Source organism: Mercurialis annua, linkage group LG3 (genome assembly GCF_937616625.2).
Source record: "Mercurialis annua linkage group LG3, ddMerAnnu1.2, whole genome shotgun sequence".
Classification (NCBI taxonomy): Eukaryota; Viridiplantae; Streptophyta; class Magnoliopsida; order Malpighiales; family Euphorbiaceae; genus Mercurialis; species Mercurialis annua.
In genome coordinates, this window is record NC_065572.1 from 3,827,951 (window position 1) to 3,849,538 (window position 21,588).

General features: G+C 32.6%; 3 protein-coding genes across 7 annotated transcripts; all 3 read left to right on the forward strand.

Moving 5' to 3' along the window:
* Positions 1-730: 730 nt before the first annotated feature.
* LOC126673679 (AT-hook motif nuclear-localized protein 14) lies at positions 731-5,881 on the forward strand. Its single transcript, XM_050367912.2, has 6 exons — positions 731-1,224; positions 2,613-2,665; positions 4,171-4,302; positions 4,908-5,060; positions 5,216-5,492; positions 5,568-5,881. The coding sequence occupies exons 1-6, from the start codon at positions 801-803 to the stop codon at positions 5,630-5,632; spliced, it is 1,104 nt and encodes a 367-aa protein (XP_050223869.1). The 5' UTR covers positions 731-800; the 3' UTR covers positions 5,633-5,881.
* A 3,086-nt stretch (positions 5,882-8,967) lies between these two features.
* On the forward strand, positions 8,968-12,883 carry LOC126673516 (protein EIN4). The gene is made up of 3 exons (XM_050367686.2): positions 8,968-9,335; positions 9,434-11,412; positions 12,057-12,883. The coding sequence occupies exons 2-3, from the start codon at positions 9,664-9,666 to the stop codon at positions 12,600-12,602; spliced, it is 2,295 nt and encodes a 764-aa protein (XP_050223643.1). The 5' UTR covers positions 8,968-9,335; positions 9,434-9,663; the 3' UTR covers positions 12,603-12,883.
* Positions 12,884-13,547: 664 nt separating this feature from the next.
* Positions 13,548-21,248, forward strand: LOC126671982 (uncharacterized). Of its 5 annotated transcripts, none has more exons than XR_007639212.2 (10): positions 13,548-13,856; positions 13,929-14,038; positions 14,304-14,518; positions 14,600-14,691; positions 15,274-15,376; positions 15,598-15,740; positions 16,044-16,174; positions 16,378-16,417; positions 17,075-20,865; positions 20,944-21,248. XR_007639212.2 is itself a non-coding variant. In XM_050365830.2 (8 exons), exons 1-7 carry the CDS (start codon positions 13,644-13,646, stop codon positions 16,140-16,142), a joined length of 975 nt encoding a protein of 324 aa, XP_050221787.1. In that variant the 5' UTR covers positions 13,548-13,643; the 3' UTR covers positions 16,143-16,174; positions 16,378-16,726. The 5 variants fall into 5 exon arrangements, 1 of the variants encoding a protein (XP_050221787.1); XR_007639213.2 differs by having other exon boundaries at positions 20,728-20,865; XR_007639211.2 differs by lacking the exon at positions 17,075-20,865 and having other exon boundaries at positions 20,901-21,248.
* The last annotated feature ends 340 nt before the right edge of the window (positions 21,249-21,588 follow it).

Genomic DNA, 21,588 nt, shown 5'->3' on the forward strand with positions numbered 1-21,588 from the left:
TTATGTATGCATTGTGCTTATTTTAATTACAACGGAAGTTTCATAAAGCGCAGTGAGATCTCTCTCAGAAGAATTCATTCTTATGAGGATAGTTCATTATAAATTCGGTTGTAAATAATTATTAAATATTTTTTTTATAAATTTGAGTTGATATACTTACTTTTCCATAAAATTTTAGTTTAGAAAAAAATATTTTATTCTAGTAATGCGCAAAATAAATTTTAATTTTTTACTCGTTATTCCCTTGTAAACACTTCAATTTTAAACATTTACTTCATTTTATAAAGACTAGATTTTTGACAAACAAAATGATCTGACATGAAAACCAAAAGTAAATCACATTTACATGATTTTTTTTTAGTAAATTCAGATATTTATTTCCTTCTTCAAAATCATGAACCGTACACTCTAATCCCTTAACGGCTAATGCCAACATTGAATTTATTAACCGCCAAAAAAACCAATCTAAAACACACGTGGTCTTAACATTACTATTCTCTAAATAAATAAAAAATTTAACAAAAAGTTTAGAGATTTTTTTATTAGATTCTGGAAAGTCAAGATGAAGTCATCAAGTGATAGAATCAAACAATCCAACGGCTGATAATCAACACCATAGAAACCCAATCTAGATTCTTGTAAGAACCCGATCAAATCCATAATCCAACGACTGAAATTCACTGAATCACTGCCCTTTTTCTTTATATAGAATTTTGAGAAAAACCCTAAAAATATAATTTAAAATATCAGTTCTATCCAAAATAAAAAAAAAATTAAGAAAAAAGAAAAGAAAATATCTGATGGAAATGGAGCCTAATGATACCCACCACCATCACCACTTCACCTCTTCTTACTTCACCAACACCACCACTGCCACAGCTCCTCCGGCCACCACTGCACCTTCTAATACCAATGGCCTTCTTCCACCGGCGCAGCCTCATGATACTGGCGGTGGAGGGGCCCACATGGTTTATCCACACTCAGTGGGGCCATCTACGGCGGCAGTGAGTAGTGCACCGGTTGAGTCACCGAGGAGGAAGCGTGGTCGTCCGAGGAAGTATGGGACGCCGGAGCAAGCTTTGGCGGCGAAGAAAACGGCGTCGTCTACATCGAATTCTGCTGCTAGAGAAAAAAGAGAAGCTGCTGCTGCTGCTGGCGGTGGAGGTGGTTCTTCCCCTTCGTATTCAAGTTCTTCAAAAAAGTCTCAACAGTCGGTTGCTTTTGGTGGGTTCTTTTATTGGGTTTTATGAATTTTATTTAAAGTTATGTTCTTTGCAATTTCCTTACTTGAATTGTTGTGTTTTTATTGTTTGGTCTAATGGTCTAAGCCTCAGCCATCATGGTGTCATGTTCGCCGGTTCAAATCCCGGCTACTCCATTTCTAATAAATGGAGTGGTTGGGATTGGGCTGCCGGCTATGTGGACTTGTGGTCGGTCCACATTCCAGGGTTTGACAGTGATCTGGGCTTCGGCTCGGGGTAGTGAGTCCTCATCACCAAAAAGAAAATTGCAAAGTTTTGACCTTTTTTGTGGTGAATGTGAATTTCTGGTTAGATTGCAAATTTTAGTTGATTTTGAGGATTTGTTTGTTGGTCTTTTTGAATTTACATGTTGAATTTATGAGGGATAGTTAGTTCTATGGTGTGTGTAGCAGTAGCAGTTGTGTTGTTCTTGGATTACATTTATTAGTTGATTGTAAGATTTATTGTTTGTTATGTTATTTGGTTTTTAACCATCATTAGGTGTTTCTTTGTTTCATTTGTTATTGGATTGTTGACATCATATTGACTTTTTCGCACTTTTTTCCCTATTTAATGGAGTTTGATGTGATGAGAAATGAAAAGAATAAAGCAGCAAAGTAAATTTTTATGTACCAATGAGCTATAGCTCAAACAGTATAAATGCTGGGCAGCAAATTGTTAGGTCATGGGTTCAAATCCTCCTACAAGGATTCTCCCTCCCCAATTATCAAAAAAAATAAAAAATTATGTAGCTTTGGTCGTTTTTTATATTATGTAATGGTTATACCTGAATGAGAAAATGCCTTGCTTCTATTATCTTGTGAAGTTTTATTGAGAGAAGGTTAGGAACACTTAAATATATTTTGAATGTTTGAAAGATGTCAGGTGGTCGGTTGAATTTCACCTGCTTATCTTGCTAGTTAAATTGGGTGTTCGTAACTAGTTACAAACTTTTTTGTTGGATATTATCTTTTGTTCAAAGTCTTGGAATATGCTGTTTCAACCAGTTGATTAATAATATGCTTAAATGAGAACAAAGTGGATTCTACAACATGTTAAGTTTTAAATATGATGTTAATGTTGCTGAGATTCTCTGCTTTTGATTTATTGGATTGAACTTGCATCTTTAAAAATCTTTCAAGTTGCTCATTGTCATTTATACATTGATAGTTGGATAATGACCTTATATTCTGACATAATTTTATCATTCCAGTTTAATTGTTCTATACGATGTGTAGCATCATGTATGAAGCAATGTCAATTTCCATTTCTGGGTGTATGTTTGATTAAATGCATTTAGTTTCACAATTCTCAATTGAATTGTAAACATGTTTTCAAGAACTAAGATATTATGCTTATTGGTTGTTGCAGGCAATGCAGGGCAAGGTTTTACTCCTCATATTATATCTGCATCTGCTGGCGAGGTATGAATTTTTTTTAATCTTTAATGATAGTGTTATTTTTTCTGACTGCTTAGGGTACCATGTGAAAATGTACTTATTTTTATAAGTTTTTGTGTGTATATCTTTTTGTATAGCATGCTTTGATTATGCTTTTGATATTAAGTGATTGGATGAATTTTCTGAATATATAGTGAAGATTTTTTGGAAGTGAAATAACGTTAATAGTTAGACTACTTTAAATTTTGATGTCTTGTTTGATGTCTCTTACATATATGCTTTCTAGTCAGTTGCTTGAGTTCTTAGCTTTGTCCTTTAGGGAATTGATTTAGATTTTTAGAAGGTACTGATGACATTTTTATTGCTTTTTCTGCTAATCTGTAGTGCGCACATAATGCAAATTATTGTTATTGACTTATATTAGCTTTACATTTTCTCTGGGTGTTTAAGAACATTATTGGAGTCTGAAAACATGTGATATCGGCAGTTGTTTTGTAATGCTAACTTCATGACATGATGATGAATGAAAGTATTTCCTTGTTTTTCTATGGTTGTGATGGCATTGACATATAAAATGATAATCGCTACAGAAAGAATTATCTAGAACTATTACTATTATCTAGAACTATTACTATTATTGACATATAAAATGATATATCTTGTTGAAAAAATTACTTATTGCTGCCGTTAAATATGCATCAGGTTTACCATACGTAGTCTCCTAAATTTCTTATACAACTGAAAATCATGACTACTTTACTTGGTTTTTCCCTTTCATCAACTAGATAGCTAGAAGAAGATCTTTCTTCACTTGATATGCTAGAAGAGATGTCCTCTTGATTGCTTATATATTTTCATGGTTGAGAATGACTGAGTATCTGAGGAAGTTTTGTGAAGTTGTGATGGAAATTGATGTTCTGTAGTACCACACTAAAAGTAAGGGATGCTTATATGGGTAATTAGTGCTATAAACCCAAATTTATTTTGGTAGTTCTCAACAGTATTCATTGCATTTTAGATCTCATTCCAGCTTTTATGAACTACTTGTTGTCTCATCATGTGGGATCAGATGTAGACAGTACAGTATATATCTTTTAGCTAATACTATAGCTAAAAGGTATTTTGATTTTCAGACAGACTTTGGAATTGCCTTGGTAGCTATATTGCAATTTCTGTTGTAGATACTGTGCTTATTGTACTTCGTCGATTTGTATCTCTCTTTTCTTCACCTTTTCTGTTTTCTAAACAGGCACTATTTACCTTTCATTATGCAGGTTTTTGTTCATTGTACATTAGATGTTGATATCCTGCATATGAAAATATAAGCCATTTAACACGTCCATTTGGATTTGACTATAAGAACTTAGGCATGTTTAAATACTGATGTATGTTCTGTGTTTATTGACTGTCTCTCCATTCATTTCTTTCTAACATAGTTTATGGATGCACTAGAGGATGTAGATCAGAAAATTATGATGTTCATGCAAGCCATGAAATATGTATTAGCATAATTTGTGGATGCCCTGCAGGACGTAAGTCAGAAAGTTATGATGTTCATGCAACAAAGTAGGCGTGAAATTTGTATTTTGTCTGCATCTGGTTCGATTTCAAATGCATCTATTCGCCAGCCAGCAACTTCAGGAGGCAGCATTACATATGAGGTAGTTGTTTGCATGCACATGCAATTTTTAAGTTTCAGAACCTATTTATTTTCAGATAGGGACGTTATTGCTGTACAAATAGAAATTTATTGGATGAAGATATTCAAAACTAATGCGTGAACAATTATTTGGTTTCTTGTCGTTTTTATTAAAATGAAAAAAAAATCATTTGTGGAAAAATTTATGTTTTTGACATCCAAATCATGCTATTCGAATACACTACAAAATTTGCACCGTAACTCCAGAAATTATTATTCATTTGGGAATATTCTGCGGAACTAGGTGAAAGTATAAGACAAGTGCTTATTTGGACATACAAAGTCAAGTTTGTTAAGCAGCTGATGTATTTCTGGCCCAGGGATATTTAGAATTCTCAGTGACTGGGAAGCACAAAATATTGCTTAGTAAATTAGTATTTTTTGTGATCTTTTGGACAATCACTCAATGCATAAAATCTCAATTAGCTATTTGCCGAAGAGATCACTACTTTATCTGACTTTATTGTTTGTGTTAATAAGAATGCTATTTAAATATAAAGAGAATTGAATGTTAATTCACAATATGATACACTATCTAAATAATTGCTTTCTGCATGCATACACCAGGGCCGGTTTGAGATCATTTCACTCTCGGGATCATATGTGCGCACTGATACTGGAGGCAGATCAGGAGGACTTAGTGTATGTCTTTCTAGTACTGATGGTCAGATTGTTGGAGGGGGAATTGGTGGACCTCTAATAGCTGGTGGCCCTGTTCAGGTTTGTCTTTATGTTAGTGACGAGAAATCTGATGACTGTCTTAAGACCAATGACACGTGTAAACATGTGCTTGTCCTTGTGGAAATTATTTGCCGATATTTAAGTAGGATGAGCAGATATTTGATATCGATGATTTAGTAGTCAGCTATGTACAGGTCATTGTTGGTACATTCATGATCGACAACAAGAAGGATGTTGTATCTGGAGTACAAGTTGATGCTTCCACCAACAAGTTGCCTTCACCAGTTGGGGGAGCCACAGTGTCGAACATGGGCTTTGGTAATCCTGTTGACCTATCCGGGAGGAATCCATACAGGGGAAATGATGATCATCAAACAATCGGAGGAAATCCTTTCATGATAAATCCTAGGAATATGCATGATTGGAGGAGCGGTCCAGAAGCTCGAGTCACCCCTCCATTTGATTTGACAGGTGAATTATCCGTCAAAAAGTAAGAGATAGATATGAGAGATAGAAAGACTGACGTTCAGCCGTTTCTTTTTTCAGGAAGAACAGGTCATGCAGGACGGCAATCTTCCGAAAATGGGGACTATGAACAGTTCCCAGACTAACGGACTATTTTCGGATCCAACATCTTTCCAGACGACACAGGTACTTAGACAAGAGAAACACATGTACGAGTACGGCGTTTTTTCCACCCCCTCTTGGAGTGTAACATCATATATCTGTACAGATCACTTGCACACTTTTTTTTCGCTTTGTTAATTATGCTTTCTAAAATGATGCTCAGAATTCAAAGTGTCTGTCAACCTTAACAATTTCTTAGTTCATGTGTATCATCATAATATTTTCTACTCAAATTCGCATCCTGAAGTGTCACCGGCTGATACGCATTTCCTTCCCGTAAATTTGTGGTTGATGGAAAAACTGTGTACCCTTCTCCGCTATTTGATCGGATTGTACGATCAGCACATACAATCTGTCATACGGTGTAGAAGGGCATTTCGAGCCGTGCCGAGAATGTATGTTGTTCTTCTGCATTTAATTGCAGAGGAAGTCAAATATTGTATACACTAAATCAATTATTTGACTTGACATCAACCAGCATGTGAATGTGACTTATTGAGGACTAGTGGCCATGTCAACATATTGGTGGTGGTAGGGAAGATTTGTCATGGATAATGGAATTTGCCTATTCAGGAAAAAAAAACTCAATCAACATCTATTTATAGGTATGTCTTCACTAATTTAGTTTAATTTTTAGTCCACAAGTACAAATAAACTCTCTTTTTAATGGCAAACTATGTTGCATGAAAATTCTTTGAATATTATGTATCATTGCTGGGCAAGGTTCTTGTATTATGTATTTTCGTTTATCAAGTCATATAAATCAATTGAAATTCACCGGGTATATTTTTTATTATTTTTTTCTTAATTATTAAGTCTTTATCTTAATATAAATGGAAAAATTACAATAATACGCTAATTAACGTTCATAATTTATGCATGAGCTGTGAAAGTAATTTACACATCATTAAAAATTAAGTTAAATATTTTAACTTGGGTTTTAATAGTGTGTATATTCTTTTTTATGTTGATTAACAAATGATTAATCTTGATTAAGTATGACGTAAAGGATGATGTGTCATTTCAATGAAGAGATGAATCATACAGTAAAAATAATTTTCTCCAGAAAATATAATTCCACGTATCCATGTCACGTGCACCATGTGATCAGTTTTCTTTTCTTTTTGAAAAACAACTGTGAGACAGAGTCAACTCGAACGGGTCAAATTCTAACTGCCATACTTTATGTAACGGTCGGGATTTCCACGTAAGCACGTACGTTGGATTTAGGAGATTAACGTCGGTACTAACAAAATACGTACCTTGAGATCTACGCCAATAGATTAGAAAATCTCCCTATCCAACGGTTCAAATTTAAGGATGCTTCTACTAATGTTAGATTTACTTTACACACGTATAGATTTTGGTAGATTTTCTATGTAGCCTAGTAGCTAGGGCCTATGAGTGATCATTTTTCATTGAATTAATTAGAGGTGGGAAAAAAAACCGACCAAATCGAATCAAAATCGAAAAATTAAATTAAAAAATATGATTAATTGCTCAAAACAGTTTAGGTTTAGGTTTGATATATTCAAATCTTATGGTTAATGGTTTAAGTTTATTATTTACTAAAAATTACATTTAACCGATTAACTGATGTATAAATAATTTATATATATTTTTTAAAATTGTATGTACATAATATACCAAAATGTTTGAAATAAAATATTTTTTCAATCTAATTTTCTTATTTTTTAAAACAAATAAAATATAATTATTATTTCACTTCCTTCGGTCCATAATATTTGTCGCATTTAGCTTTAACACAAGAACTAAGAAATCAATTTATATGTCTAAATTTGTAAACACTTTTACTAATTTAACCTACATTGAAACTTGTTTACATTTATAACTAACATTTTTATTTGTTTATTGTATTGGTTCGATAAATTAATAGGGGGTAAACATGAAATATAGCAATTAATGCTCTCTTGATATTATAACATGACAAATATTATGGACAAAAAAATTTTCTCAAATGTGACAAATATTATGGACCGGAGGGAGTATTAGGTATAACTAAAATTTGATTTCAAAAATTTAAATTTGTTAAATTTTATCTTTTTATGGTCATATGATTAAAAACCATAAAATTAAAAATTCAAACCATTATAAATGGTTAATCTGTTATATGGTTAACCATTTGATATTTTAAATTTTAAAAACTATAATATAATGAATCGGTTTATAAATAACACTCATGAAACGGTTTACAAATAACGCTCACAACCTTGTTAATCGGTCCATGTCCATCTTTAGAATTAACTGTATTGTTATTTAATTGATCGATCAATTAAATTATTTGAATTGATGAAATTATGGAAATTTAAAATCAAACTAAGCGAATAAGTCGGTTAATTCAGTTAAGCTGATTAATATATAAAAAAATAGAATAAAAATATACAGTTTATTCAGGTAACTGAATATTCTAAAAATTTAACTATGATTAAATTGAAATCTTTCATAAGTTGAACTGACCAAACTATTAAATTAACAAAAAAAATTTAACCGAATTAACCAAAAAAATCGGTTAATTTGGTTTGGTTAATATTTGCTCACCTCTATTAAAAATTATAGTACTTGTTATTTTATAAAAAAAAAAACAAGTCATTTACATTATCATATACAATCCACTACAATACTAGTGATAATAAACTTTGAAACTTTACACTATAAATTTCAAAATATAAAATAAATTAACAAAATAAATAATTTTTTTTGATGAAAAATAAAATAAATAATTTATTTTAGTGGCACTATTAATTTTTTTGTTATGATTTTTTTAATAATTATTATTTCTTTTTACTTGTATTTCGAAAACTGAAATTCTAATTAACAATTATCTTTAATCTATAGGGTTTGCATATTATTTTAGTTAATTTTTTAATAAAGTTAATTACAATTAGTATGTACTCGAATTATTTTATCAATTATAATTTTTTAATAATTAGAAGCATCGATTGAATTTTTGATTTTTACTATATTAATATAAAAATAAATATATCAAAAATTCATTAAATGATAAAAAATAAAAAATAAAGTATATTTAGAAATTAAAACATAAAGATATTATAATTATAGTATTCCAAAATTTATAGTTATTTTTAAAAAATATGAAAAAAGGTGATATGAATATGAATCATACGATAGATTGATGGAATTATTTTTTTATATTTTATTCTATTTTGTGGGGCATAAAAATATAAACAAAAAATAAATAAATTAGGAGAGCGTCCAGATTCTCTTCACATACAATGTGTGGGAACCACATGCTTAAACTCTCAGTAAAATGTTGACAAATTACAAAAATTAACCAAATTCAGACAGGTACCACTTTTTTTTCGGTTCTTTCTTTCTAATTTCTTCTCACTGATGTTAGAGAGAGAAACAAAATTAGAATCTAGAGAGAGAAAGATGTGTGTCTCTAATTAGTAATAACAATACCATCTTTTTTTCTGACATTTTTTTTAACTACTCCCCTGTAAGAATTAACAGTGGTTTTTTTTTAAAAAATTTCATTTTTTGAAGTGGTTTTCGAATCTTTGATGGGTTTTTGGTTTCTGGGTTGATCAAAGATTTTGAAATTTATGGTGTTAAGAATCTAAAATTTGTGTTCTTTATCATTGGAATATGATAATTAAGCTTGCATTTGTTTTTGGCCGGTTTGAGGCGCATGAGAGACACAAGGTTTGTTATTTTATTTACTTTTTTCTGTTCTTATACTTGTATTTATTTTAATCCATGTTGCTGATTGTTTTTTGTTTTAAATTGCTTGGAAATAACAGGATTACTACAGAAATAAGCAGTCATTGAGGGCCTAGCTTGTAAGATCTTGAAATTTACTTGATGGAGTTTTGTTTTTGATTGCAAATAAGATCTTGTGGAGGTTTTTGCAATGAGTGGCGGCTTTGTAAGGCCATGGAAGATGTAAATTTATTTAGTTTTTTTCTATAGCTGTAAATTATAGCTTGAGGAGTTGACAAGAATGTGTTGAGCTGGTGTTAAGTTAGGTGCAATGTTAAGAACATTAGCTCCTGGGTTCTTAGTCATAGCTTGCCTTATGATCTCGGTCTCTGCCATCGATAATGAGTTTGCGAATTGTAACTGTGATGATGAGGGGTTATGGAGCATACAAAGCATTCTAGAGTGTCAAAGAGTGAGTGATGTGTTGATTGCAGTAGCGTATTTTTCGATTCCTATTGAGCTTCTTTACTTTATTAGCTGCTCGAATTTTCCGTTTAAATGGGTTCTTCTTCAGTTTATTGCGTTTATAGTCCTTTGTGGATTGACTCATTTGCTCAATGCTTGGACTTATTATGGGCCGCATTCGTTTCAACTGATGCTGTCACTCACCATTGCTAAATTGCTTACTGCTTTGGTTTCATGTGCAACTGCGATTACCCTTTTGACTTTGATTCCTCTGCTTCTTAAATGGAAAGTGAGGGAGATTTTCTTGACGCAAAATGTGTTGGAGTTAGATCAAGAAGTTGGTATTATGAAGAAGCAGAAGGAAGCAAGTTTGCATGTTCGTATGTTAACTCGAGAAATTAGGAAGTCGCTTGATAAGCATAACATATTGTATACGACTTTAGTTGAGCTTTCTAAGACGTTGGATTTGCACAATTGTGCTGTGTGGATGCCAAATGAGAATAGAATGGAGATGAATCTCACCCATGAGTTGAAACCAACTTCTAAAAGTTATCATTTTTCTATTCCCGTCACTGACCCTGATGTGTTAGAGATAAAAGGCAGCAAGGGGGTGAAGATTTTGAGGCCGAATGCAGCAATTGGCGCTGCAAGTGGTGGTGGCTCTGAGGAGGCAGGTGCTGTGGCTGCAATTCGGATGCCTATGCTTCGGGTTTCAAATTTTAAAGGAGGGACACCTGAACTAGTGGAAACTTCTTATGCTATACTGGTTTTGGTTCTTCCGAACATGAATTCCAGGGTTTGGAACTTCGATGAAATGGAAATAGTGGAGTGTGTAGCTGATCAGGTGGCTGTCGCTTTATCTCATGCTTCAGTGCTTGAAGAATCTCAAATAATGAGAGAGAAGTTAAGTGAGCAAAATCGTGCTTTGCAGCAAGCTAAGAAGAATGCAATGATGGCAAGCCAGGCAAGGAACTCATTTCAGAAGGTGATGAGTCATGGAATGAGGAGGCCCATGCACTCAATCTTGGGCCTGCTTTCTATGTTCCAAGATGATAGCATGAGCTTTCAACAGAAGATTATCATTGATACTTTGATAAAATCCAGCAATGTTCTTTCCGCTCTGATTAATGATGTGATGGAGATTTCAGCGAAAGATAATGGAAGATTTCCATTAGAAATGAGGCCATTCCGGCTGCACTCCATGCTCAAGGAGGCTTCTTGCCTTGCTAAGTGCTTTTGTGTGTACAAAGGTTTTAGTTTTGAAATTGATGTTCAGAGTTCTTTGCCTGATTTAGTTAATGGAGATGAACGAAGAGCTTTCCAAGTGATCCTACATATGGTTGGATATCTTCTAAACATCAATGATGGTGGTGGAACAGTAGTATTTCGGGTTTCTTCAGAGAGTGGCAGTCAGGGAAAGAATGATAGAATGATGGGCATGTGGAAATCAAATGCACCGGAGGAGTTTGTTTCTATAAAATTTGAGATTGAGATCAGGGAGAGGAATACTTCAGCAGACGGACCGTTTTCAGCCACACATTCTTCTGGGAGGAGGCAAAACAATGATGAAGTCAAGGAAGGCTTGAGCTTTAGTATGTGCAAAAAGCTTGTGCAGGTGAGCTCCATGAAACTATTACCCATATCTAATCATTTCTTTCTGGTCAGTTTGTTGCACTATCCATAAATTTGATGGGGGCAGACGACCCATAGGACCGAACTTTTGCGTTCTTCTTTGATATATAAAGATGAACACTACTCTTGTTTACTGCAGTGGAGGATACTTGGGGTAAATTGAGCAGCTTGCGGTAGAAAGTTCCCGTTTTCTAGTTTCTTTCATGAATTGTTCGTGTGTTTTGAATAGCAATTACATAGAAAGCATTTTGATGTCGCGGTAGATACTTAAGCTTGTTTTCTGCTGATTCTGCATCTAGGCTCATCCAGACAGAAATTAGTGAATCATTCATATTACATCGGTATTGCTTAAACTTGTTGATTATTCGTTTAGATAGGAACTTTTGGTTTTCGGTAAGTCAGGCTTATAGGTTTTCCGGCTAGCCTATAATAGTCACAAAGATGGGATATAGAAAGTATAGCCATATGAACGGATAAACTATGAACGAACTATCTAAATTTCATCTATAAATTTTGAGTTCGTTAGCATTTGAAGGCCTTCATCAATGTTTTGCTTTTTGTTGCTGATGTTACTTTATTTGCACCCTATTTGTCTCAACATAATGAAAATAAGTTTCATTTTTGCAGATGATGCAAGGTAATATTTGGATTTCTCATAATTCTCTGGGTCTTGCTCAGAGCATGACTCTGGTTCTAAGGTTTCAAATCCGGCCTTCTTACGGAAGAGGAATATATGCCCCTGGAACTACCTCAGACCAACCAAGTTCTAATTCTCTGTTTAGAGGCCTTCGGGTTATACTTGCGGATGACGACGACGTAAACAGAACTGTAACGAAGAAGCTGCTCGGGAAATTAGGCTGTGAAGTAACCGCTGTTTCTTCTGGGTTTGAATGTCTCAGTGCTATTACTTCTTCTGAAAATTCTTTCGGAGTGGTTGTTTTGGATCTTCAGATGCCGGAAATGGACGGTTTTGAAGTGGCAATGAGAATCCGAAAGTTCCGAAGTCGTAATTGGCCATTGATTATAGCCTTGACTGCAAGTGCTGAGGATCATATTTGGGAGAGATGCCTGCAGATGGGAATGAATGGAGTGATTAGAAAACCTGTTCTTTTACAAGGGATGGCTGACGAGCTTCGTAGAGCTTTACAAAGGGCGGGTGATGGTGGATTATGAAGAGCGAGTGTCGTCGTGATGAGCAAGTTGCGAAATATGATCCCGCATCGTTTTTATCTCTTATCCTAAGATTGTTTGGGGTCCCAGAACTCATAATCATCTTGCCTTGAAGGTGCAGCATCAAAAGCATTTATACTCATTGGTATACGAAAAATGTAAACTGTCACTTTCTTGCTAACCAAACATTGAGCTAGAACTTCATTGAACATATTATAACTTGCTGTCCAATTAGTCATATTGTCTTCTAATAGTTCAAAGGAAACTTGAATATCATTCATACAGATTAGTTCTTTTTCTTATTGCCATTTTTTAGCTGCCATTTTTTTTAAAAGCTCTAGCTGCCATCTTTAATTTTCTTGATCTTCAATTTTCTCTTTTCTGCTAAAATTTTCCTTGAAAATTGAACCAAATTTAATTAACTAAAAAATTAACTATCCTTGAAAATCGAATCAAATTGAATTAACCAACAATTTTAAAAAAAATAACTATAACCAAAAGTCAAACCAAACTAAAATTCCGGTTTGGTTTCAGTCGGTTAATTCGGGTATAACCGAATACTTCATGCTTTTAAATGTGCATTACACTCATCGTAGGTCCGTAACATGCATGAATTTAAATTTTCGTTTATCTAAAACATATCAGTCTAATGGGGCACATCATCAACTTAAATGAGGAACGTGTAAATAAAAATTTAAAAGTAGCAGGACATATTAAATAAAAAGTTAATGAATGTATTATATAAATAAAAAAATTGAAAAGTACAAGGATTTTTCATCATCTATGCAAAACAACTAATTACTTTTTTTTAACGAGATGTTCACAAATTCCGTCCATATATATGTTTATCAATTTGATTTTTCAAATGATGAAAAAAAAATTGATTTTTAAATATGAAAAAGTAGTAAATTTTGTTGGGCTTAGGTTTATAAACCCAGCACAACAGACAGAAATGGGCTGCTATTATCTGAGTGACATGCAGAAATAGACTGCCACTTCCCAATACTTGAACACCGCCGTCTCGTCTCCGACAGAAGCATAAACATGAACCAACAAACAGAAACAGAAACAGAAACGAACTACTTCTCCAAAGATTTTGAATGGGAAACGCTTCAACAACAAATAGAAACCAATCCTTCTTTCAAATTCCATTTACTTCCTTTCATTTCATCTCCTACAAATCAAGAACAAGAAACCGGTGATTCCAAGGCGTGGCAGAGGTTCCATATCCGCCACTCCACCGGAAAATTCTTCAAGGTAGTGATTCTAATACCATTTTAGCTTATTTTTCTAATAAGCAAAGAAAGAAAATAAATTGGTTAATTGCAGGAGAGAAAATACTTATTGAAGGAGTTTCCCGAGTTAGTTTCTTGCCAAGATTTTCCTAAAGTTTTAGAGGTTGGCTGTGGCAATGGCAGTTCTGTAATTCCAATCTTACGGTATTTTTCGTACTCATTTCTTGATTTTTAGGTGGTCTTGGTGCGTATCTATGGTATTCGTGCAACAAACCAACAAGACGCTAGTCATGTTGCAATATTTGATAATAATAAGAAAAAGTAATATTTAATGATTCTCTCTATATGACGTGGCACAACCGTTGAAGGAGATAAATACTCATATTTTATTCTTGTTAATTTCTTGAAATTTTTGTTGAATTTTGGAACTCAGTGTATCTTGTTGTTGTTGTTTTGTTTTTGGTTTTAGTGGCAACAAAAGCATATATGTTTATGCTTGTGATTGTAGCAATGAGACACTCGGTAGAGCAAAAGCCATTGTTGATGCTTCTGATATAGTCTCTGTACAACAACGGTTTAAGGCTTTCTATGCTGATTTTGCTGTCACTGGATTTCCTAAGTGGTTGCTTTGCCATTCTTGCCGGGGAGTTCTCCCTCAAAAGCAGTCGGAATGCTTGTCTTCAGGTTGCCTTTAAAAAAAAATTGTTGATCCTTTAGTTTTAATAGCAATTTATGGAGTGTTACAAACCATGCATTCGTCTTCAGATGTTAAAGAGAAAAGTACAACAGATGTAATTGGATCATGCTCGTTGGGAGAAGGTAGTTGTTGCATTGGTGGAGTTGATTTTGTTACCTTGGTATGTCTGCTTCTCTAAAGTTAATTACAATTGGAACATTGAGATGTATCATCCAAATTGTTAAACAAAATGAGGTTGGTTAGAAATTTAGAATTGTGTATACCGAGGATATTAACTTATTTTATGAGGGGTTGAGTTATGGATTTTGATATAAAAAATCTAATGTATTGCTGATTCATAGCCTATTCTGTTGAACTTAATTATTCACTTGAAATCTATGGTTAAAATGACTCTTTCTCTAGATATATAATAGCTTATTGAGAAAATAAAATTCAAGGACTTCGCTTTGGAAATTTCTTTGAGAAATTAGGATTTGCACATTTAGAATTCTCAGTTAGTGCCAAGCAATGATGCCAGTGCCTTTTGTTTTAAGATTATATGCGTTCCCCAGCTATGTTCCTTACCTTTAAATTTTTGCAGTCTAACACGTGAATGGTAAGTATTATACATATAAAGAAAGAATATGATAATATTTTCATCACATTTACAATTCTGGATTATAACCGAGATCCTTTTTAGACCTTATAGAAAGTGAAATTATGATGCTGAATTACCTCTCTTTTTCCTTGCAAATTATGTCAGATATTTACATTATCAGCTGTGCCACTTAAAAGGATGCCAACAGCTATCTCTGATTGCCTTTCTGTATTGAAGCCTGGCGGCCTACTCTTGTTTAGGGATTATGGTAAGAAGACAATAATCATGTATTCCTGCTTTAAGAAATTTTTATAATTAATTGTACGAGTAACAGACAACCTCGTGTATCTTTAAGCATATAATTAATTGCACGAGTAACAGACAACCTCATGTATCTTTAAGCATATCTAAATTCTTTACATCTATTTATTTCATTCCTTCAAGTGTTTTCTGCACGTGCTGACAAATGTTCAGTTTGATGAAATGTAGGTCTCTATGATATGACCATGCTGCGATTTGAGCCACACAAAAGAGTGGGGTTCCGAGAATACATGCGAGGTGATGGTACTCGCTCTTATTTCTTCTCTTTAGAGACTGTTAGGGATCTTTTTGTTGGTGCAGGCTTCGTTGAGGTACTACCTATTGTTATTCTCTTCCAATATTTAGTTTTTGAAAATAATTCTTGTTACAGTGAGATTTCCTTATCAGTTGATTGATATTATTTCTACATTCTACTGGCCAAAGTAACTGGAACTATAAAACAAGAATCTTTCAAACTGCTTGTTGTTGAAATAGTTATTGAATTCTCGTACTTCATAATCCTTGAGTTTATTTATTTAGTTTCTGATCGAACCATAGGAGTAGAATTGGACTGCTTTTACTGTTTTCAAATGCCAGCTGAGAATAAGTTCAACTGTGCAATTATGTTCATGCAGCTCGAGCTCGAGTATTGCTGTGTTAATTCTGTGAACCGCCGAAAAGGGAAGAGCATGCAAAGGGTTTGGGTTCATGGGAAGTTCCAGAAGCCCATATGAAGCAGCACTAAAATATATATTCTTTCTTTAAGGTACGATTTAATGAAAATGAATATACTTGTTCTCCAAAATACACTTCTTTGTTGGGATTCATTTGATTATTAGAAAGAGATGGATGAAATTAATTGTTTGGAGAGCAAAAAATTTAGTTCTTTTTGTTTGCATCTTGCACCTTGTTTGGTTTTTAGCAAGATTGTAGAATTGAGATTGAAAGGATGATATTCATTTTGGGCAGGTGACTTGGATGTCCTTTGGTGACTCCATTGCATTGTCAGGTAATTTTTATGTCCTTTAAAAACATTAAAACATTAGCGATCTTAACCTATTCTTTCCATTAAACATCATGATCATTTCACCGACTTGGCGACGAAATGAGATTGCCGGTGTAACACTGCCGTTGTTCAACCGAGTTGTCTGTTGCTTTTAACCTATCAATCAATTAAAACTCAAAATTACTATCTAGCCAGGTCATGATTGACTATGGAGAAAGATTAGGAGCTGCAACATGCTATCATATAAGTTCATATCTTAATTAAATCTTGCTGTCTTCTTTATATGAATCTTTATCCTTTCATGATTGGAAACTATGCTGCATATAAATTTCTGGAGTACGATCTTTTATTGTTTTGTTTCTGTTTATCAAAAATATTTTTGAAATGTCGTAACTCAAAAAAATGTGATTTTGTCGTTTTTTCGTTTCAATATTTGTTTCTATGCTATATAAATTGGAAACCTTCAACTTAAACAACCATTCTCCTCTCATGATTGGAAACTATGTTGCATATAAATTTCTCGAGCATTATGTTTTAGTTTTTGCTTTTTTGTTTTCAGAAATGTTCCCGAAATATTTTAACTAAAATTGATCTTGCCGTTTTTCATTTTAACATTTTTGTTTCAATTGCTATATAATTGAAAACCTTCATTGTAAACAGCTCAAGGGCCAAACTGAACTTAATTGATCCATAATGGCATCACAGGATATGTGCAAGTTGTAACCCTTTTCAGTCTAGGGACTACCGAATTCGGGGCGGGTTTTAGGGAGTTGCAAAAACCGAAAAACGCCCTCATATTTAATTTTAATCTCCTCAACTCATCATATGTTTTAAGTTCGAGTCAGAAAGTCAACAACATTTACATATTGAATAAAATGGGGGCCATTTCCTTAGAATTATCACCCAAATTCAGCAACCCATTTGTCTGTTTCTTACATTGGATAATTGATTAGTATGCTTTAGTATCATATTTAATTGATCAAGTGATTCATGTGACTTGTTAATTAATTTTGTTTGTTTCTTCACTTAAACTTTCTAATGTCTTTTTCTTTTACCTAATTAAGAGATTTTAATAAAGACTTCAGCTATTAAGAAAATGAATAATGTTCTGTTTAAATTTATTTTACTTTTAAATAAGTTCTAATTCTTTTATTTTTGGAGAAAAGTACAAAAACAATTGTACATGTTTGATTTTATTTGACATTTTGGTATTTTTACCTGCTGGTATCACAAGTACTTTATAATTTATCACCAATATAACAAATACTTTAATAGTAAATAACTTTAGTTTTAATACTATAATATGACAAAAAATTAATAATTAAAAATGTTAATTTTATTTTCTTATTTTGTATCGAACTATTAAAGAAAAAAAGAAAAGGGTATTAAAGTGTTACAAAAATAGAAATCATTAAATCAAATTAAATTCAATTATTTAGTCTATTTGCTTTTGTATTAAAGTCAATATTTTAAAAACGGAACCGGTGTCCAAACCGGCCACCGGTTCAACCGCCGATTGAACTAATTGAGTGAATTTTTTAAAAAAAAATAATGAATTAGTTACAAATTTTAGGTATTTAGCAACGTATTTCTCCGTCGCTAATTCTCTTTGTCCGGCGGTTCAACCACCGGTTCGATCCGGTCCAACCTGGTGGTACCAAATTTCCGGTTTTTTGCAGTTTATGGACTAGACCACTGGCCGGTTTTCGGTTCGACCGGACCGTCTGGTCTGGTTTTTTAATCACTGATTAAAGCGTTAACAATTAACATAGATAGCTATCACATGTCTTTTGATTTAAGAATAAGTACTTTAATTGACAAATAAATCACATGCTCTTTTTTGTCAATCGGTGAAACTTCAGAGTAGTTTTTTTGTACCTTTGTGTACCTTTTTTAAGTACTGAAGGGCAATTTTTATAATTTAAAAGGAAATATTGGTCTTTAAGATTTAGTTGGAAAATCTGTCAATTTACTTGAAGCAAGCATAATAAATTATTCTATAGAATAAACAGATTTTTAAATGAATTTTAAAGTAAATCAAACAAACATACAATATTGTAGATTTTCAAATAAATTCCTTAAAAAAATTGAAATTGATTTACATCAAACATACTTCTAGAATTTCTATTATCTGAACATAACTTTTGAATTTTTGGTCTTCTGATATTCAAACATAATTTAGTAATTTTCAATTTCAGAAAAACAAAAACTAACTAAAATCTACAACGTCAAAGGGCATATTTTAATTTTTAGTCGTGGTAGAAATAGGGTTATTTAACATTGAACTTCATGGAACTAAATTGATAAAAGATTAAGGGACAATTTACTATAATCCCTCTGAGTTTAGGGTTATTATTTTCTCAATTTTTATGTTTCATACAACTGAAACATACTTGCGAAAGGAGGTTTTAGTTGAAGAAATTAAAATGTTAGGGGGAAATAGTAATTTTTCAAAATTCATGGAGTTATACATAAACTCATGGCGTGATAGTAATTAACCCAAAGATCAATCTTGTTATGGACATGAACCAAGACAAATGCATATGTGTGAACCTTACACTGTCATATACAATTGTTGAACATATTTTAAAAAGATAGATATATTAAACAATCTCAATATGTAGTTTTTTATGAATGCAAATTCAATGTCCATGGTGTGTGTGCATTTATTATTTATATATCATAATTTGACTAACTCTACACTTTAAAACCCTACTGATTAGGCTTTATTAATAATTCATTGAATTCATATACACAGGTTTAAGAAACCTGTTAGGTAAATCACTACTAAGATTTGAAACCCTACTGATAATTAGGCTTTATTAATCAGTCAAAGTAGCCAAATCATTTCAATGACTGGGTGACATCACACTTGAGAGATATACATGATTCAAGATCCAGGTTGCAAATTTATTATAGCAATTTTATATCTTTATTTGTTGGAAGAATTTGGGATGAGGAAGGAAATTAAATTGTGAATTTCTATTCTTGATTGGCACTTAGTTAGTGGCCAATTGGGGCATAAGGTTCTAAAATTATTGATATTAATTAATAGATGATCTAATTTTTTGACTCTCTTAGGATAGTTGATCTTAGTTTAACTAACACGTACCTATACATTAATCTTTTTCTTTAATGTCTAGCTAGTTTTCGTGTAGCCAGTAGCATCGTTCGTCATTACAAAATTTGGAGTAAGGTCGTGGTCATATCATTATAATTATGAACAAGTCAATAATTAATTAAGTACTCAATGCTTCTTAATGAAATAAAGTTGTATTATATATGCTAGCTCCAAATTGTATGCATCAACTATACTACTTTCCAATTGGCAAACGGATAAAATTAAACAAGTTCTAACTAAAGATTAAGCACAAACTTTTGAAGGTTAGGTCAAAAGTCACCTAATCCGGCCATGAACAACGTGTACTCTACGGTAAGTGCGTGTTCGTAGCGAATAAAGTTTACAGAATTGAACATGCTCTCAAAGTTGCATTTGGTGATGCATGATTCCCCATTATCATTGTTATTAAATTAATTAATTGTGTCTGCTTTAATTATTTGTCCATATTATTTTAGCCTTTATCTAGTGGTCCATATTTTCTTAATGCTTGTTTTCTGGATTCCTTTTCAAATTAGTATTACTTAATTGGTTTGTTAAGACTTTTAATACATTGTTAATGTTAGTAAACTTATTAGACTTTTATAAGGAACACTAATAGTGCTAAGATTGGAGAATATATTTTAATGGGAGAGATTTGTTTATTAAACCCTAGGTGGGCTCCAAAGGTGCTAGCACTGCTGCTTTTACCATTAGAATGTTGTATGCAAGTTACTAGGTATTATTAATAAATTAGGGTTCATAATTAATAACATGTGAATCCATGTGAAGAGGGTCCTATGTGTTGCTAATTTAAATCCTCTTGGATTCTCTGTGTCAAGAAAACATCCTTGGGTTAAAGTTTTTTAAGGTTGCTGAATTATACGCTTTTTACAGACAATTACCATCGTTTAATTAATTTGTTACATTATGGTAATTCAACTTTAACTTTTACATCAACGCGGGTTGCTTTAGCAATTCAAGCCAAAAATTATTTTATGCGGCAACAAACACGTGAGATAATCACACACATGTAGCCTCCTGTAGCAAATGTTATATAAAAGGCCTATAGTTCAGTAACCGTAATTTTTTTTAACCCAAACACCATTAATATCAATACTAATACTAATTGTACTGATCTTAGCTAGAAAGTAGTGCTTAATTAGCAATTCCTCCTTCTCCTTCAAGCTTTTGTTTGCGCTGTATGCGGCTGCAGTTTATAATATAGATTTGATGCCTGTGGAAAGTAGATCATCTTGTTACCTTCTTCAAACTTCATTTCATTTAATGATATCTTAAAGCTCGTGGATCGGCTTGAATCCATTCTTGATCAGCAATCTAATTATTGTACAAGGTTATTTTTTTTTCTTGACCTAATTTTTGTTTCAGGCATCTGAGGTAAGAAGCTGATCAAAGCTGTTATTATCTGCAGAGAAATGGTGTAAGCAACATACTATGATTAGATATGGAGCTTCACTACTAGAAAACAACAAACTAACGTGTCGCTAATTGATTCCCTTCGGATTTATGCGACGGAAAAATCTGCTGCTATTCTTTTAGTAGTTTTAGATTTATAATTACCAGCGGAAAATTTAAGGATGATTGTTAGTATCTATTGACTAATGGTTAGTTTGTATATGTCCATTAGTTCCTCATTAATTTCCTAATGCAATTTTAAATTGCAATCAGACTCAATGATAAGAAATAAAAAGACCAAGATGATCAGTTATTGGTAAATTACTTTTCTTATAAGATCTGGATTTTGATTTCGTTACAAGTATCTTAAACTATTGCATATTATTTAAATGTATCATCTCACCTGAACCAATTATATAATCTACATGTCAGGCATTTAAATACATTTTAATTATGTTATACATTTTATTTCCTCTTTTCCTCACTTTCGGCTAAATATCTATGACTATATAAATTATAATATCATTTTACTAATATTACAAAAATGGATCCATAAATTTTAGTAAAATATAAGAGAGTAAATGGCAGTATTTTAAGTGTAATTGTATTATAATGCAAGTAGCAGTGTGATGTGTGTTCATTATGATATTATGACGACTAT

Bases quoted from the DNA above. Each gene is read 5' to 3' on its own strand.
- LOC126673679 (XM_050367912.2), top strand. From the start codon at position 801: ATGGAAATGGAGCCTAATGATACCCACCACCATCACCACTTCACCTCT. The intron at 2,666-4,170 runs GTATGAATTTTT...GATGCCCTGCAG, and splicing joins TATCTGCATCTGCTGGCGAG to GACGTAAGTCAGAAAGTTAT. The intron at 5,061-5,215 runs GTTTGTCTTTAT...AGCTATGTACAG, and splicing joins TAGCTGGTGGCCCTGTTCAG to GTCATTGTTGGTACATTCAT.
- LOC126673516 (XM_050367686.2), top strand. From the start codon at position 9,664: ATGTTAAGAACATTAGCTCCTGGGTTCTTAGTCATAGCTTGCCTTATG. The intron at 11,413-12,056 runs GTGAGCTCCATG...TCATTTTTGCAG, and splicing joins TGTGCAAAAAGCTTGTGCAG to ATGATGCAAGGTAATATTTG.
- LOC126671982 (XM_050365830.2), top strand. From the start codon at position 13,644: ATGAACCAACAAACAGAAACAGAAACAGAAACGAACTACTTCTCCAAA. The intron at 14,039-14,303 runs GTATTTTTCGTA...TTTTGGTTTTAG, and splicing joins TCTGTAATTCCAATCTTACG to TGGCAACAAAAGCATATATG. The intron at 14,692-15,273 runs GTATGTCTGCTT...AAATTATGTCAG, and splicing joins GAGTTGATTTTGTTACCTTG to ATATTTACATTATCAGCTGT.